This window comes from Cuculus canorus, chromosome 7 (genome assembly GCF_017976375.1).
Source record: "Cuculus canorus isolate bCucCan1 chromosome 7, bCucCan1.pri, whole genome shotgun sequence".
Classification (NCBI taxonomy): Eukaryota; Metazoa; Chordata; class Aves; order Cuculiformes; family Cuculidae; genus Cuculus; species Cuculus canorus.
In genome coordinates this window covers 18,126,175-18,142,762 of record NC_071407.1, presented here as the reverse complement: position 1 = coordinate 18,142,762, position 16,588 = coordinate 18,126,175, and the positions used below count along the sequence as shown (strand labels likewise).

Here is a 16,588-nt window from a genome sequence, read left to right as displayed (position 1 = left end):
AGTTTGGAGATGAAAAGATCATGTCCTCCACACAAAAAAAAAAGCAACCTTGGAATGAAACTCTTTAAGTTACATTTTCAAAATAGTGTAATTTCACAGTGAAGTCTTTCATTCCTTCTACTTGCCCAATTTCTGAGCCACATGAAGTGGTGATGTAACAGCTCTCAGAAGCCCTATTCCATTCTGGTTTGTTTTTTAAATTTCAACTCACTCTATATGTAGACATCAAGACAGGGCTTAAGTGGAATCTAGAGTCTTATAAAGGTCTAGGTGTGCTATTTCTCTGCCCAGGGATGCATTCAGGGTGCATTTGCTGTCTCCTTCCTCTCCATTTACATCACACCAAAAGGTAAATCTGAAGTAGTGATGAAATTATAGAAAAGTCATTCATGGACTGACCTGCAACAGGAGGGCTCACTAGATAAGGTATGGCGTGCAGAAAGTACACAACACCCAGTGCTGATGATAAGGAAGAAGTTCCCACTACATCTGCCGTCACGACAGGGATCAGCGTTACATAAGCTCCATCAAAGTAGCCAAAGGTAAATGAGAAAGGCACAAGCAAGGGGAAATTTTTAAGAACTGGTAGGAAAAGACAACAGAGGCCATCCATTCCCACAGCAAAGAGGTAGCAAAAGTGCCGATGCTTCTTCAGACACCTGCAAATTTCATAACGGAAAAAAAAACGATTAACACTGCACACAGGATCTCAGTTCCTATGCCCTGGCATGCATCACTTCAGTCACTCACTTTCTTTCGTATAGCCCAAATTCATGTTCGTTTTCTTACACAGTCTACAAGATGAAAAGCTCAACACTGACAAGCCCACCTAAGGCTGTAGAAACATCTGATAAGCAGCAGCTTGTGCTTCTTGCCATGTTCTTTGGGCTGCCCCTAGTCAGGGGAGCTGCTCTGGTGCCAGGATTTTGCAGCCCTGTGAAGTTTCAGTGTTCAAAGCAGTATTCCATCAGGTTTTACATCCCAGCTCAGTAAGGTCCTCCCAGTATTATGCAAAAAAATATTTCAGTATACCTCTCTTAGCTGTCATGCTTCGCATCAGCCTTTAAATACTGGAGTTAGCATTAGCTAAGTGAAATGGCAATTCCCTTTCTCCCCGCCCCACAAAACCAATAACTGATTTTTTCCCACAAAATATATAAGGACAAAGAATGTGCCCTTTAGATTCAAAATAATTCTTGATTTAGCTAGTCTATACTGATGTTACAGATGCTGCACACAAATGTTTGGAGTGACCTAAGTTAGCAAAGCTTGGCGAGTCCTTACGTACTGGAAAACGTATAACAATTTTTGGTCAGTCTGTCTGAATACAGGCCTGATGGTGTTGGGACAGACCCTTGACCCTTTTCCATGATTTCTGTGCCTCCCCAGCAGCACAAAAGAGGTGGAAAGGCAGAGGAAGTAGAGTGAGAACTTCTAGGAAATAGGTACAGAGGATCACGCTCAACATACCTCAGGTAGGGGGTTACATTTCCACTGTGAAATGCAAGAGCTTTGCACAAACACATAATTTCTTCAGGAAAAAAAGAAATTAAACCAGCAGAACTGATGAAACTCAGAAGACTTAAAAACATTAATAGCAAGCATTCGTGAAAGATAAACGAGGCGGAGGAGGAAAGGGGCACGTCTTTAAATTACACATGCTACAGAAAAAGTCTGTAATGTTAACTTCTATATGTATTACACCTCACTTGCATCCAGCCTCCCACCAGCTAAAGCTTACATTTGCTCAGCCATAAGCCATTACCTTCTGTCTGTTAGCCATCCAAAGGTGATATTACCAATGATGTCTATGACACCAAGTATGGACATGAGGAAGGCAGCTTGGTGATGACTCACTCCAACACTCAAAGCATAAGGCACTAAGTAGACAAAAAGAGGGCTACAGCCATATGCCATAAATAAAACCGACACTGCCAGCACCATGAAGCCTGGCATTAGTAAAAAGTCATATTCCTTCCATGAACAGTAGCATAAACATTCATGAGACCATGTTTTGATTAAGGGTGAACAGACGGATATTCGTTTTAAGTCTTGTTTCTGTGCTTCGGGGGCAAAATCGTGTTCAAGAATCTCAGGGGCATTTTTACGGTCCTCCTTAAGAGCAATAGGCCGCATCAAGGCACCACAGACACAGAGGTTTAAAACAAAACCTCCCAAGATGAGTAAAGCTCCACGCCAGGAAAACTGCTCGATTAAGAGCTGGACCACAGGGGCCAGGATGAAGGTACCAATTCCACTTCCTGACATGGCTATTCCATATGCCAGTGCTTTTCTTTTGTTGAAATATTTGCCCACCATCGCGATGGCTGGAGAATAACAGAGTGCAAACCCAAGTCCTAGAAGTGAAAGCACAGTGCAAATGGATTAATACTAAGCACAACACATGGAACACATTAAATTAAAACAAATAACCTACTTTCATTAGAGAAATTGAACAGAAATCTTTTTCTGGTGCTGCATCACGCAGCCCAGTCACAGTGTGAAGAGAAACCAGGATAAATTCTTTCTTCCACTGTCAGGTTTACTGACTTGACAAACCTTATGGATCATCATTAATCCATGATAACAAGGCTCGGAAACAAGTAGTGGGGTCCACTTAACAACAAGAACAAGGACAATCAATAAACATCAGAGAAACGGTGTGTCAGCCTCTCCTGGATGCAAGATGAGGTCTTGCCCCAGGGTCTGCACTGGGCACTGGGCACACTGTCCTGACAAGGCACTACCCACTTTGTGCTTCAGTCTATTGCAACCCTGAACATTAGTTTTCAGGTCTCTGAAACACAGTACAAAGAGTCTGTCTCTGTTCCTAATACTCTACAATAAACCTTTTTTAGTTAGCTAAACAAACCTCATGCTGCAGCTGCTGCTGACCATTTTAAGTCTCTGCCTATAAGAAAAGAGGGGAGAAAAAGCCTCACGAAACAATGCCATGTTTGATTTAGTGAACAAATAGGATCCACCTCTCAGACTTGGAAAAATATTGTGGTCTCTGCTGCAGAACCAGAGAGCAAATTTTAAGGACCAAATGATTGCCCGAACACTAAACCCCATATATTTCTGAACCAGCTGCAGAAATGTGTTCCTGATCAGGGTTTTGGAGTGTGTCCTGGACTGAGTGCAAAACAGTCCCCACAGCCTCTGGCAGAACTTGTCAATAGAGAAGATAATCACCCAGCCCCGTAACCAGCTTGCCACGTCCTCCTCAAAGGCTGCACTGTGCCAGACAGGCACTAAGCCTGCCATGACGGGATAAGTGGATTAGAGAGACTCCAGGCTGCAAGTGCCCGCTCTGCCACCCCTCAGGAGGCAAAGGGAGGAGCATGGCAGAGAGCTGGGCTTGGAACTGTGTTATCAGCAGAGCTGGAGGAGCAGCCCTGAGATAGGCTATCATCACTCGAGAGCTGTGAAAAATCATACTCTGTTTGGCACATTTACCATTTATTTAAGTGACTTGTCAGGGGAAAATAGGTCACAAAAAAAAGCCCATAAATGTCCTGTGAAAAGTGGAAATCAAAGTTTGGAGCTGAAAACATTTTCATCTCTCTTAGAAAGAACTCTGATACTTAGAGTCACTCCCTCATCTCACCTCTGCTTCACTCTTCACAGTTTCGAGTACTGAAACTTTTATAGATTCAGCCATTCACCAGTTATGCTCCCACACATTCTCTGGATTGGGGCACCATATCTAGCCTTTACCAACAGTTCACCTCCCCATTAACCAATCCTCACAGACTAGAAGTTCAGCGCTTGCTGAACTGGCTCTTTACAACTCCATGTACAAAGTGCAACTGCTTTTCCACCTCAGTACTTACTGAGGTTGTCCCTAAGGAAGCCTCAGGGGCATTAGCATGGTATGTGGCACAGTCCCTCAAGTTACAAGGAGCCTTTTTATTTTTTATGAACACATTTGTCAAAGATTAACATTGTAATACAGGAGTGACATGCACTACAATAAGGATTCTTTATTTTTTTTTCAACAAATAAGCTGTTGGCAGAATGTGAACTGCAGTAATTCCACCAACTTGTTACTAAACAGCAGGGGACCAAGTACAAAGGCTTATATCACCGTGGCTACCAGGTCAGTATTAATAAGGAAGGAATGTCAGTGTGACCATGGTCACCTCTCAAGTTCCTCTGTGCACAACAAACACAGGGAGATAGGACAGAGCAAAGATATTTGTTTCCATTTGAATATAAATGGAGGAGCTACTACAGCAACACTACCAATCAGCAACTGTTTTGCTTTTCAAATGGAACAGAACACAGGCAAAAATAAGGTGCACAGTTGAGTACCAGGTATTCAGCCAGTGTTCTTCTGCTTGCTTACTTTTTTGTCTTGATTTAAACTTTTTTTTCTAAATATGGAAATATTTTGGAGCAGTCTAGAACTCCTGCTATAACAAACTCTTCCCAAATCACAGGCAAAACCAGGAAACCTTTGTGTCTCGCCTGCAAGAGCAGTCCTTCCTGACCTCCCATCATTTCAGAACCTTAACCACAGTCCTCTCCCTAAAAGAAGTTAGAGTTGCTTTTGCAGGGTGCTGCATTTGGGCTGCATTAGACTCACTGAGTGCTGAAGCTCTTAGAGGGGCAACCAAAGCCTCGCTTTTACAGTGAAGGGAACAGTTCTGAGTTATCTCTACTGACCAGTGCAGTGGCAACATGGCGTGGAGAAGATACTACCTATCTTGAAAGGAAAGATAATAATTTTTAACACTGCTGTGTTGTTTCCTGGAAGGAATAAAGGGGCTGAATGCCTCCTACCTGTAAGGACTCCTAATGACAAGTAGAGATGTTCCAGGCTGGTGGCAAATGAACTCAAAATTAGTCCGGTAGATGCAAGCAGCCCTCCTAGCATGATACCAACTTGGCAGGACACATGATTACTGATTAAACTCCCAAGTGGTGCTTCAAAGAAACAAAGAAAGCTGGTAGTTAATGGCAAGTCCTCTCACAAATTTTGTTGCAAGACTATTCTGTGATTTTTGAGTCCAAGACAGGACACAACAATAGCCCACAGTGTTCATTACTCTACGATTACAACACTAAGATCTCCCCCAACCTGGAATTTGCACTTCACTGCTCAGTAACGTCAAGCATCCTTCCCTGCTCCTCCCTGGCCTTATGGGCGCAACAGGAGTGGTCTCATCTTTCAGTCCATCTCAAGGGCTGTTACCCCTTCTCATGCACTTTTTCAACATTGACAGCTCTCATTTCATCCTACCTCTACCATGGGGTGTCATCATCAGTCCCCTCCCTCTCTGTTACCTGCAATACCATGGCAAGGTTATCCTAATTTCTCTTTTTTTCACAAGATATAACCTGGCTGACACAGGAGAGTTGCTACATCTCATTCCAGCTGTGTCTCTGTGCCTTCACAGCAATTCTCATGGATTAACTCTCTTCCAAATGATTAGGGATAGATTTTCACCTAGTTGTACAATTTTAAAGTAAACCCATGAGAAATTCGGTACAACTGCTGTATGAATGCCTGTTATTTTCTGGTAACTCTGAGTTTTCTTTTAGGGGAAAAGACTGAGCTTACAAGTTTGCTAAAAGGAGGAAGACTGTGACCTGATCTGAAGGCAAGATGTTACATTCCATGCTAAGTCTCAAATATGAATTCAAACAAAATGCAAAAAACTAAGTACTCAGTAGCTGTCAATATAACTTGTCTCATCATACCTCAACAAGAGTACATTTCAGAAAACTTACATCATCTGAAAAAATGAAGTTCTGCTTCTTTTCTATTCTGCAAAGACGCTCCCTTTCTGTGCAATTATGCTAGGGGTAGCAGCTTGACTATGCCATATAGGTTCATGGGGTAGGACCAAGGGGGAATGGGTATAATCTGGAGAGGGGCAGATTTAGACTGGACATTAGGAAGAATCTCTTCACTGTGAGAGCGGTGAGACACTGGCACAGGTTGCCCAGGGAGGTTGTGGCTGCCCCATCCCCAGAGGTGTCCAAAGCCAGGTTGGATGGGGCCTTGGGCAGCCTGATCTAGTGGGATGTCCCTGCCCATGGCAGGGGGGTTGGAACTGGATGATCTTTGAGGTCCCCTCCAACCCAAACTAGACTATGATATCCCAGATAGTCTACAGTATCTCTCTTTCCCAGCTGACACCACCAACTTGTGAACATGTGAAAACCAGATAGAACTGAAGAAAAAGCAGACATATTTGTCTTAAGAAGGTAATACACACCACAAAGCATCGTAGCACAGTCGACAATGGAGTGGATCCAAGCCGTTCTGGCATAATCCTGCCCGAAGTATGCCTGGAACTCCACAAAAAAAATGGAAATGCACCTAGGAAAGAAAACATGAACACCAATCTGTTGAACATGGGATATTTGCCTCACAGAAAGTGCTGGTCTCACTCTTCAGGTATAAAGAGTACCCACTTGAAAGTCCTCTCCAACTCCCAAGAAAATCAAAACTGTGGTTGGCCTAAATCCCCAAAAAAATGAAGAATTTTTTAAAAAATAAGTTTTGAAGGGATATTGGAAATGAAGGATTACTTTAATGTGCGAAGGATAAGACATGACACGATGTGTGAAAGTCAAATAATTCCAACAGTACTCTGTGTGAGGCACCTAGGCTAGGGTGATTCAACCAGAGAGGAGCCCTCGCTTTGCATTGGCAACAACTGAGTAACAAATTAGTGTCCAACTCTCACTGTATCCCAACAGTGAAATTAGACAATTAGCCTGATGTACAGCCTAATTCAGGCAGATAACTTCTCTAGAGAGATTATGAGCATTGCAATACCACATTTCTCACTGTGGTACATGCTGCTGCTAGATTTTTATAATACATATTATTTTTGACTAAAATGAAATTGAAGTTATAATTATTACCAGCAATTTATGGTCCATGTCATGATGTTGATTCCCTGGTACGCAAAGCCCTAGCTCCTCAGTTCTTCACTGACATGGTTGCTCCCTAATGGTGGCATTCATGTCTGCACAAACTTGCAGAGCAGGACCAGGATAGTACCTATAGAGCCAACATCACCTCTAGTAATGTGTTCAGGGATGTACAAGTGCAGAGCAAATGAAAAGCACCTCCTCATGAACAGAGGATCAAAACACATGAGGAGCCCATGGACCTTCCAGAAGGTTATTAAAATGCTTCCAGAGAGGTTACTTTCCTCAGTTTAATGAGTGTTACTGTTCTGCCTCTCTCTGCAGGGGAATGGATTAAAAGGCTGCATAGTTTCATTCTGGTTTCTGGCTCAGCCAGAGATTTCTTTTCCCCCTGTTTTCCTCCTCCTCAAATCAATGAACAACACTTTCTTCAGTTTTTTTCTCGCACATACTTCATTCTTGTATATACTATAGCTGTGTGCCAGATGATTTCTTGGATGAAACATATTTCAAATATGAATAAGAAATTAAATCCACTGGGAAATCTCTGCTGTCATTATAGAACTGGCACATTTGCGTGCATAAGCTAACACTTTGTCAACTTTTCCATGCCCTTTTTATTCTGCTGACTCCAAGACCCTGGATTTTAGATCCCTAGACCCGAGAGCCTTAATTTAAAAAAGTATATAAAATGTAAGTAGGAAACACAGCATTTACATTATACAGACTGCCCAGTAACACACTGTATCAGTGTTCCTCACTTCCCAGAGTGCTTATTTGTCTGCTTAATATAGCTTAAATAACCATGTTCACACACACTTGACTTGGCTCTTCCGCCTCCAGCTGACATCAAAGTCACCCAACAGCAGCTGCGGCAACCATCTCACACTAGATGTGCACATTATGTTCATGCAAGACAGTAGTCTATTTTTGCATATTTCAGATACCATAAGGGTCTAGAGAGGGGCCTCCTACTCTAGGAGATGGACATTCTCAGTAAGGATGGTACCTGAAATCCTTGCAGTAGAAGGGGGTATTTACAGGTTTCTCAGATAGACTCAGGAGCCAAGCAAATCCGGTGGGACCAGCAGAAATGAGCATGGCTCTGGGGTCAGCGGACACGGCAGATCCAAAGAGGCCCTACACAATTCCTTCCTCCCTGACCAAACCACCAGAGCCTGAAATAATGCTGCCTGCCCAAGGCTTTGATTGTGCAAAAAATCAGGGAGATGGTGTTGAGAGATAGAGCAGCTGTCACAGGAGGCGAGACTAAAACCAGAGGGCTCATAATCCCCCATCCATCCCCACAGCCTTAGGGATTTCAGGAAGCCTTTAAAATGTACCAGGGGTGGGGTTTGTAGCTAGTCAGAATAACCCCTGCAGCTGTGGGACATCAGAGATCCCAAATACTCTTCCAAAGGAAAAATAAAACAACAGGGTAATACCACAAACAGGTCAGAAAGACAAGAAGCAGCCCCTTTACCTCGTCACAGCTCTGGTACAGATAGTGACAAGGAAGCAGCCAGCCACGATCATCCACCCCCAGCCTCCATCGGGAGGGCCAGCGCGCCGGGCGCCCTGCGGCGAGGCCATGGCGCAGGCTGGGGCGATGCCTCCTGCCTCAGCGGCGGGGGCCGACTCCCGCCAGGACGCCACGCAGGCGCTGGGGCCACCTGGCACACGGGCTACCGGCCATCTGAAGGGAGAGAGGGAGAGAAAACAGGCAGAGAGGGAGTCAGGGCACACGGCACACACCGTAAAACTGCATGGCTGGGCTAGGAAAGGCGGCTTCAGCTTTACCCCATAAAAGAGGGAGGTTTCTTTCAGACACAGTTTATGAAAATCTGTTGGAAGCAAGATTTCCATCAGAATTTGGCCCTGTGTCCAGTATCAGTTATTTCAGGGTAATTTGCCCAGCAGTTACATCCTAGCACATGATATCCTTTTTCCCCACAAATGTCAGAACATGTACCTGTAAGTCACGTTGTTTACTGGTGCCAATTGCTGCAGTTCCTTTACCTTCAGTGGGGTTCCCTTGGCTCACACCAGTCCCTGGCCTCACCAGTCCCTGGGTTTTTTGATTGCAGTCTCCACTCCAAGTAGATAAACTTCCTTGTACACAATTTAGTGCAAAATTTTTGTTTGAGGAATAGAGTTTTCACCTTTGTATGAAAAGAGAATATTCACTGCAAAATCAGAGATTTGACAATAAAATTATTTCCTTGTTGTCATAAGCCAAACCCCAGATGAAGGATGTAATCAGGCAGGACACAGCAATTTTATTTTCTGAGCATGGACAATTCACTAAAGATTAGAGCTAGTCTGTCTCTCTTCCAAGTGGAGTTTTCAAAGATGAGGGTTAAGTCCAAAAGCCAGTGGCTGTGCTGTCGTACGAGGCACCTGAACTGCCACAGGAAATGATCAGCAAAGAGAACTCTTCATAACCTCACAACAAAATGTGTGCTTGTGAGTGCTTTTGAGCAGTGATTTAAGGTAACCCTGTTTGAAACAATATCTTTGAAAAATATCAGTGAATAAAAATATCTGCAAAAGATGCCAAATCTATGTTATATTGCCATCCAGTTACACAAGCTAAAAAAGCTACCATTAAATATCTGTTTTGGATCTTTGTGTATTCCTCACGTACCATTTATTTTTGCTTCTGTGCTAGTCTGCCCGTTAGCTACCACAAAAATGCTTTTACTTTAGCCCAAAAATGCTGTGTACTATTTGGAAATAAAAATTAATGTCCTATTTTCTGCCTTCATATAATAGGCTTTGCTAATATTTATTTATAAGTAAATATTTGTATAAAGCTTTCTAGGTTCAGAGCTCAAAGCAATGCCCACGATAAACATTAGAACATGTACTAATGCTGTCTTTATTGTTCTCTTCTCCTCTATTGCCACAAACATCTGTTTCACCATAAGTTAAATTGTATTATAAAGTCTTTGCAAGTTCTGGGTTACTCTCTGTGTTTTTATGGAATCTAGCACAAAGTACTAATTAACTAGAAGAGGGCTCAGGTATGATAAAAAGAAAATCTCTAATGATCTGCTTTGCTTGTCACTTCTGTGGCGCTTTGGAGACACGTGCAATGTTCCCCTCTGCCTGACGACATAAATGCCTCACTCTTTGTATAAAGAATAGGCCACATCTCAAATGAGACATCTGACATAGCTACAGTTTAGACTACATATCAATGGTCATAGCAGCTCACAAAGATCAAACAAGAATTCACAGCTGGGATAACAAGAGCTTTTGTAAGCAGCCACCAGAGCTGGTATCTCATGCACAGAGGCTTCTAAGTGAGTTTAAAGGGTCCCAGCTGGATGTTACAAGTACATTCCTACAGCTGATTAGAAAAGCCACACAAAGCAAATGAGATCCAAATGAGTTTACAATTTCAAACCTCATCTTCGAGGAATTCAATTGCTAGGAATTATGTACAAAAAAGATCAATGAAAGCATTGGAATGGAGACCAGGGCAGTTTGCCTTTTCTGACACAACTTCCTATTACACATCAAAAAAAGCCAATACAGCTGACAGAGGTTTCTGAGCAGCCTCTGCAGGTGCCCACAAGGCTCCAAGGACATTACTGGCCTCTTCACAAATGTTATTATGTTTTGCCTGAAGTGTAGAGTTCATTTTTTGACCTTACCTATTTGCTCCAGGACAAACATTCAGCAATGCCAGCGTGTATCCACACCCTCCTTCCCTCCCCACTGTTCTGAAACACTCTCTCTGACAAAAACACAGGCAAACTGAGGCAAAAAAGGTACAACGGGTTGACTAATGCAGTAAAATAAGAGAGCAAGTGTGTAGCAAGTATAACATTATTCACAAAATATATGAGGGAGACCAAACATGCCTACAATCAAAACTTCCAAGCACATGAAGCAGAAGACATATCCATGGACTTGCCACTTGATATACACATTCTGTATTTGCCTTCCAGCATGCGCTGCTAATTTGTGAGCAGACTCATGTGCTTAATCCATTCCAATGACAGACAATTTTGCAGGTTGTATGTTACCTGAACTAATGACTAATTCTTTATTTTTAACTAATAGGGTCAATTATACACCCCTTTCTGTACAGCTCCAAGCAACAACTGCCTTATTAAATATGTGCAAATATTGATCAACAAGTTATCTGATGGCTAAGGCAGTAGTTACATGATTCTTCATGCTGGATCAGTGAACGACCAGATCATCAAGCAGTACAATTCAATGCAAACAAACCTGTCCACGTAGATGGAAAACAAAATTCAACACTTTTGTGGGTGTCTGTGGCTAACCTAAGCACAAAAAAGCTGATGTCCAATCTAGCACGGAGCCAGAGAGATTATACCCCAGTTTGGCAATGAAGTCTCACATTACATTATCCTGCCAAATTCACGTGAACAAGCAGAACAAGCACCAGTGCTTTGCACCATGTGGCCACCACACTTTTCATCTAACACCTAAGGCCTCAAATGTGGATTTATTGTATTACAGCAAGTTTCATATGTTATGTTCAAATCCCTGGATGATTGAATAGCCCATAAGAATCCATGACCACCATCTGAGTTAACAGGGCACTGACAAAGTTCAAATTACTTTGCTTAAGGATTTTCTGGCAATCACAAGTAATGCCATTTGGTGGAGTTTGCATAAGCTCATGATACATCGCAGAGGGATCCCAGGCAATTCAGACATACCTCTGCAGCACTTCTGCAGTCTTGACAATGCAGGGCTTTTATTTTGGATCTAAGCGGTATCTTTCACTGGCCCTTCTGGAGCGATAAAGATTTTATTTCAAGTTCTGATTATTAAGGGTGGAGGGGGCAGTTCCAGGAATGCCAGAAGGGATACCAGTAACCCTTCAATACGCAGAAATATACACAAAAAGTTTCAGAGAGTCTGTTAACAATCTCCACACAGAGCCATAACTAATTTTAACGCACATACAGCAATAGCTGGGTGCCAGGACCTCAGTGTATATCCCTGGCCCAACTTCCCAGGCAAGCTTCAGAATGGATCTGAGACCCTAGTTAGCATTTTAACTGTACATTAAGGTACTTGGGAAGAATTTGACGACATATTAGGCTAAGCAAACATAGATTACGTATTTGGTTACATGATGACTTGCTGTTATTTTCACAGAACTCTGCCTGCCAAAATACTCAGGAACAGCAAACATTTAATGAGGTTACAAGCAATGAAAACCAACCATAATATAAGAAATGCCTGGCCAACACAGAAATAGGCCACCTAATCTGCCCATAGTATGATCAGTGCAGATCTCATCTCCTTAATTTCACATTTGCTTCTAGGAGTATTAAGCCACTGAACTAAGAGGTAAATTAAATAGTTACCTTTCTGTTCACTGCACGTGTCAAATAACCACTTACTATGGCATCCTAGAAATTTTATTCTGAGGTTAGAAAACTTCATTTGCTTACACTCTGGTGCTGTTTTCGAATTATCTACAATGTGAACAGTACAGGTTGTGGTCTCAGCAAATGCAGCAAAGCACATACTTTGTCTCAGCAACCATATCCTTCCCTTCCCAGCCCTACCCTGGTTTGCTCTCCTGTTGCACCTTTCTCTTAACCTTTCTGGTGCAGGACAAGACTCCTACAGCACATCTGCTCCACCTTTAGCACTGTAAGGCCTGATCCCCACTAGCACTGCTGGTTGTTAGTATAACACATCGCAGACATGCAAAAAAGTTCCTTCTACTTGAGGTGGCTAAAGGAAAGCAGGGTTAAAAGAAAAGTTCATGAAAGAGCTTTGCACTTTGCAACCTTTGCAAGATAATTTTCATTCAAGCGTTAAGTAAATGTGCTTTGCTGTGAGTTCAAAGAAGATATACGTAGGGTGAATGTGGCAATAAATTTCTAAGAAAACCTCAGTGCCCTGACAGTTCCATAGACAGTAACTCTGTTCCCCAAGTTAATATATTAGGTTTAATTTGTCAGGATAAACAACCTATCAGTTACTTCAGCAGCTGTTTTCAAGAACCCTGGAAAGAAAACAACTGCTCCTGAGAGCATCTCTCTGACTCTGTCTGCTCAGCCAGCAGAAAAGAGTGGGTGAGGTTACTGAAAAGGCACTACTATAACATTGCACCTCATCACGAGGTCCCTCTTGCTGGGGAAAGGTGCGCAGAAATCCACAGCAGCCTAGCAACTGCCCAGCACAGCGACAGGTGCCACCGACTTTTAAAACACAGCAAGCAGCCAGCAAAGCATTCACTGCCCCCTCTGTCTGCTCCTCCTTCCACAGTAAAGATTTGCTTCTTTAAACAAATTGAACCAATAATGATATCACAACTGTGTGAAGTGAAGGCTGCTTTTTTCCTGCCTTGTTTAGCTCCTCCTTTTAAAGCACTGATCTACCTGAGCAGCTCCGTCATCTCAAGAAATGCTGCCTCACTTGCCAAACAATTTGGATGCTTTTTGAAAGTGCTCTGTTTGTAGAAGGATATGGCTTCAGCCAGAACAGGCACAAGGTCAGGCTTGTATCACAGCTGCCCCATAACAGGAGCATACAGCGCCCAGACCATACTGGGGGGCTCCCCACACTACTTTCTCCTTCTTCTCACTATCTTGGCTACACAAAATTAAACTGGCTGTGCATTGATGCCTTTGCAATTTCTTTCAGAACTGTATGGAAGGATTTTGTGCAGCTTATCCCAAAGGAGCCAGCCCAAACGTGTATACCAGCATAAATAAGCACAGAATCCAACACTTTCACCTGCTTGATAACACAGAGGTGCACATGAGAGAAGAATGAGAAGGAAACTTCTCTAGAATTTTCTTTCTGGATCAGTGTAAGATATATACATTTTATAAACTCGACATGCCATTTGCTGCCTTCACAGTGATGATGGGTTGGCTGAGGCCTGAGAAGCTTGTGACTGTCTCTGAGACACACTGCCAAAACACATTAATTTCTACCCATGAATTTAAAACCTATTTTTCTTGCGAACAACAATGTACACAGCTTTCAAAGTCACTTTGAGAACATTCCTGCAGATGAATTTTATGAAGAACAAGTCTAAAGCAGTTTAAGCATAGCTGGAGAAACTTCACTAATGCTTAGAGTAAAAGGTAATGGAATTGCATATATTTACTGCATTTATCCCCATACGCATCTAGCTTTAGGACAGTCAATATTTTTCTGTATTTACCCTATTTGTGTAGCAGTAGGACAATTCTACTATCTTTCTCACTTTTCTTGATCTCAAGATTATACCAAGCATTAATTATTTGTAGTAATTTGCTACATTCATTCATGTTAACCTCTTGCTTCAATACTCTTGCTTTCTGTTCCCTTTTCTGACTGCTGCATCTTTAATAAAAAAACCCCAACCCCTCAAGAAAAACAGAAGACAAGAACGATGAATAAAAAAAGAAACAAAAAGGGCACAGAAGTTGTAACAAAGTGTAGAAGAAAGAAAGAAAGAAAGAAAGAAAGAAAGAAAGAAAGAAAGAAAGAAAGAAAGAAAGATATATTAGATAACAAAACGAAACAGTGATGTGCTATGTGACAGCAGATTACAGAAGTGTGTGAGACTAAATATTTAACATGTTTTGAAATAGTTAATTTGTTATGTCTTGAAGGATCCAGGATAACTGTATCTGTAACAATCTGCAGAGAAAAATGAGCTTAAACCAAGTAGCAGGTTAAAAGGAAGACAGAAAACTGGCAGAATACTGGTTATTAATTAATAGCCCACTACCTTAGCCCATTATCTCTTTTCCCCTCTGACCAGCATCTTCCCCAGAGGCTTGCTAGCCCCTTAACTAATTTCCTACATTTCATCAAATACAGTAGAGCAAATGTAAGTGGGACAGACTATTTGATGCAAGTCCAGAAGATGCCAACAGCTGCAAAAGCTACTATCAAATGAATTGTCAAGAAATGGCACCTTTTCATACTCCTTTTGCTTCCCCACCCACCCACCAATCTCATACCATGGTAGGCACTACAGTCAGCAGGCCTGGCAGGCAGCTAAATTTCAAGGTGTGCTTAAATAGACATGAAGTAAAGACTCTTAAATTCTCTACAGCTCTTGAGATTGAAAGGTGATTTCTAATCTAATAGATTTTCTCCAATAAAGATCTATCCCATTCTGCACCATGGGTTAGCTATTTAACTGTAAAAGTACAACTTATTCTGATTTCAGGAGATGTTATTTATCAAAAGATTATGACTTTGACTTGTTTAAAAACAATCCAAGAGGTCCTTTCCAACTCTGTGTTCCTAAATAAAAATAACTCCAATAAGCATCTTAAGACTGTTACTCTATATTCTCAGCTTTCTTCTCTGCTTAAAGATGTCTCTGTCCAGCCTCTATAGCGAAAGGTTAAGCAAATTATAATGGAAACCTTTTGACCTTTTAACACAGTTAAAGGCTAGGCTAGTTCTTAAATAAGGCAGGTTAACTACAGAAGGTAAAAGAAAAACCAAAACCACAAAGCAATATATTTGTAGGAAAACTCTTTGTAGGCACAGAAAGCTTGACTTTAGCCTACTTTACCCCACTGGAAAGGTGCATCTTTGATTGACATTTGATCGAAAGGTTTTTAAACTAGCAAGTACAATGCCCACCACTTCACTTTTTACTGTGATGAACATAACAGTGGGCTCAACTATTTTCCTTGAGTAGATGACTGAAAATTACTGAAATTTGAGCTGAGCCTCTCAGGGTGCACACCCTTAGCAAGGTTATGGTCACGCAAGTTCTGTCAAACATGTATTTTTACATTTTTCTAGTATTTTTAATATTTATTTCTAATAATTATTTTCGACACAGTTAAACACAAAATAAGCAACAGTTGTGGAAGGTGGTTTCTGGTTTTTTTTCTTTTACAGAGCTACCAATATGTTTATTGATTTACAATTACATTGCATTTATCTGTTAATTTTGAGATTTATGACATATCACTCATGATGACTAAACATTTAGTCAAGCAGTTCTTGTTTACAGTAAACTTAAGCATGTGATAGTCCATTTTCTGAACCATCAGACACTTATAAATATCCCATTATATCCTTAAAGAAATGTTAACACACAACCATAATTGTTTGGAAAGGCTGAAAAAGGGCTTTATTCAAAGTGGTCTTCAGCTGACACTTCCTACACTTGGCATATTATTTTTTCCATCTTCAGTAAAATCTTGCCGTAAGAAAGAATACCACTGCAAAGCTGCCATGGAACATGTGGAAACATGACTTTTTTTTCTTAGACCACTACGCAGTCAACTTGTGGATATCAATACTCTCTCCTTCTTTTACAGATTCTGCACCCCATATTCTACTTTGGTGATATGGATTAAAAAATCAATCTCTCTTAAGTTAGCTAGAGGTGACTTGGCAAAGAAGATACGAAAAAAATGCTCTTCTGATCTTCTAGAGAAAATTAGGCTGTTACCAGGCACCCCAGGAGTGCTCAGGCACCAACGGCACAGCTGTGCCTGGATAAAACCAAGGGGCAGAAGACTCCGTTATAGAAACACATCTTCCTAAAGACCACCCAAAACCTGTGGTTGCTACAAACTTTTGTCTCATCTCCAATAAGAAATCAGAATAGATGGACACCGATTCCAGTGTACATCCCTGATAGGGGTCACATACTGGGGAAGTACTAGCAACCGTTCCATGGTGTCCTGGGAGAGCTGCCACTCAGTGCTCAGACACT

At 41.7% G+C, this 16,588-nt stretch overlaps 1 protein-coding gene across 16 annotated transcripts in view; it reads right to left on the bottom strand.

Moving 5' to 3' along the window:
* The window catches only part of SLC16A12 (solute carrier family 16 member 12), a 30,412-nt gene that overhangs the window by 2,607 nt on the left and 11,217 nt on the right, over positions 1 to 16,588 (bottom strand). For 10 of the 16 annotated variants that reach the window (XM_054071270.1, XM_054071267.1, XM_054071271.1 and 7 more), the window contains 5 exons: positions 8,378 to 9,056; positions 6,231 to 6,334; positions 4,789 to 4,932; positions 1,766 to 2,357; positions 400 to 659 (listed from right to left, as the gene is read on the bottom strand). In XM_054071270.1, the coding sequence (XP_053927245.1) occupies positions 400 to 659; positions 1,766 to 2,357; positions 4,789 to 4,932; positions 6,231 to 6,334; positions 8,378 to 8,760 (1,483 nt within the window). In that variant the 5' untranslated portion in view covers positions 8,761 to 9,056. Of the gene's footprint in view, positions 1 to 399; positions 660 to 1,765; positions 2,358 to 4,788; positions 4,933 to 6,230; positions 6,335 to 8,377; positions 9,081 to 16,588 lie in introns of all 16 variants that reach the window. The other 6 variants (XM_054071276.1, XM_054071277.1, XM_054071278.1 and 3 more) reach the window with 3 other exon arrangements.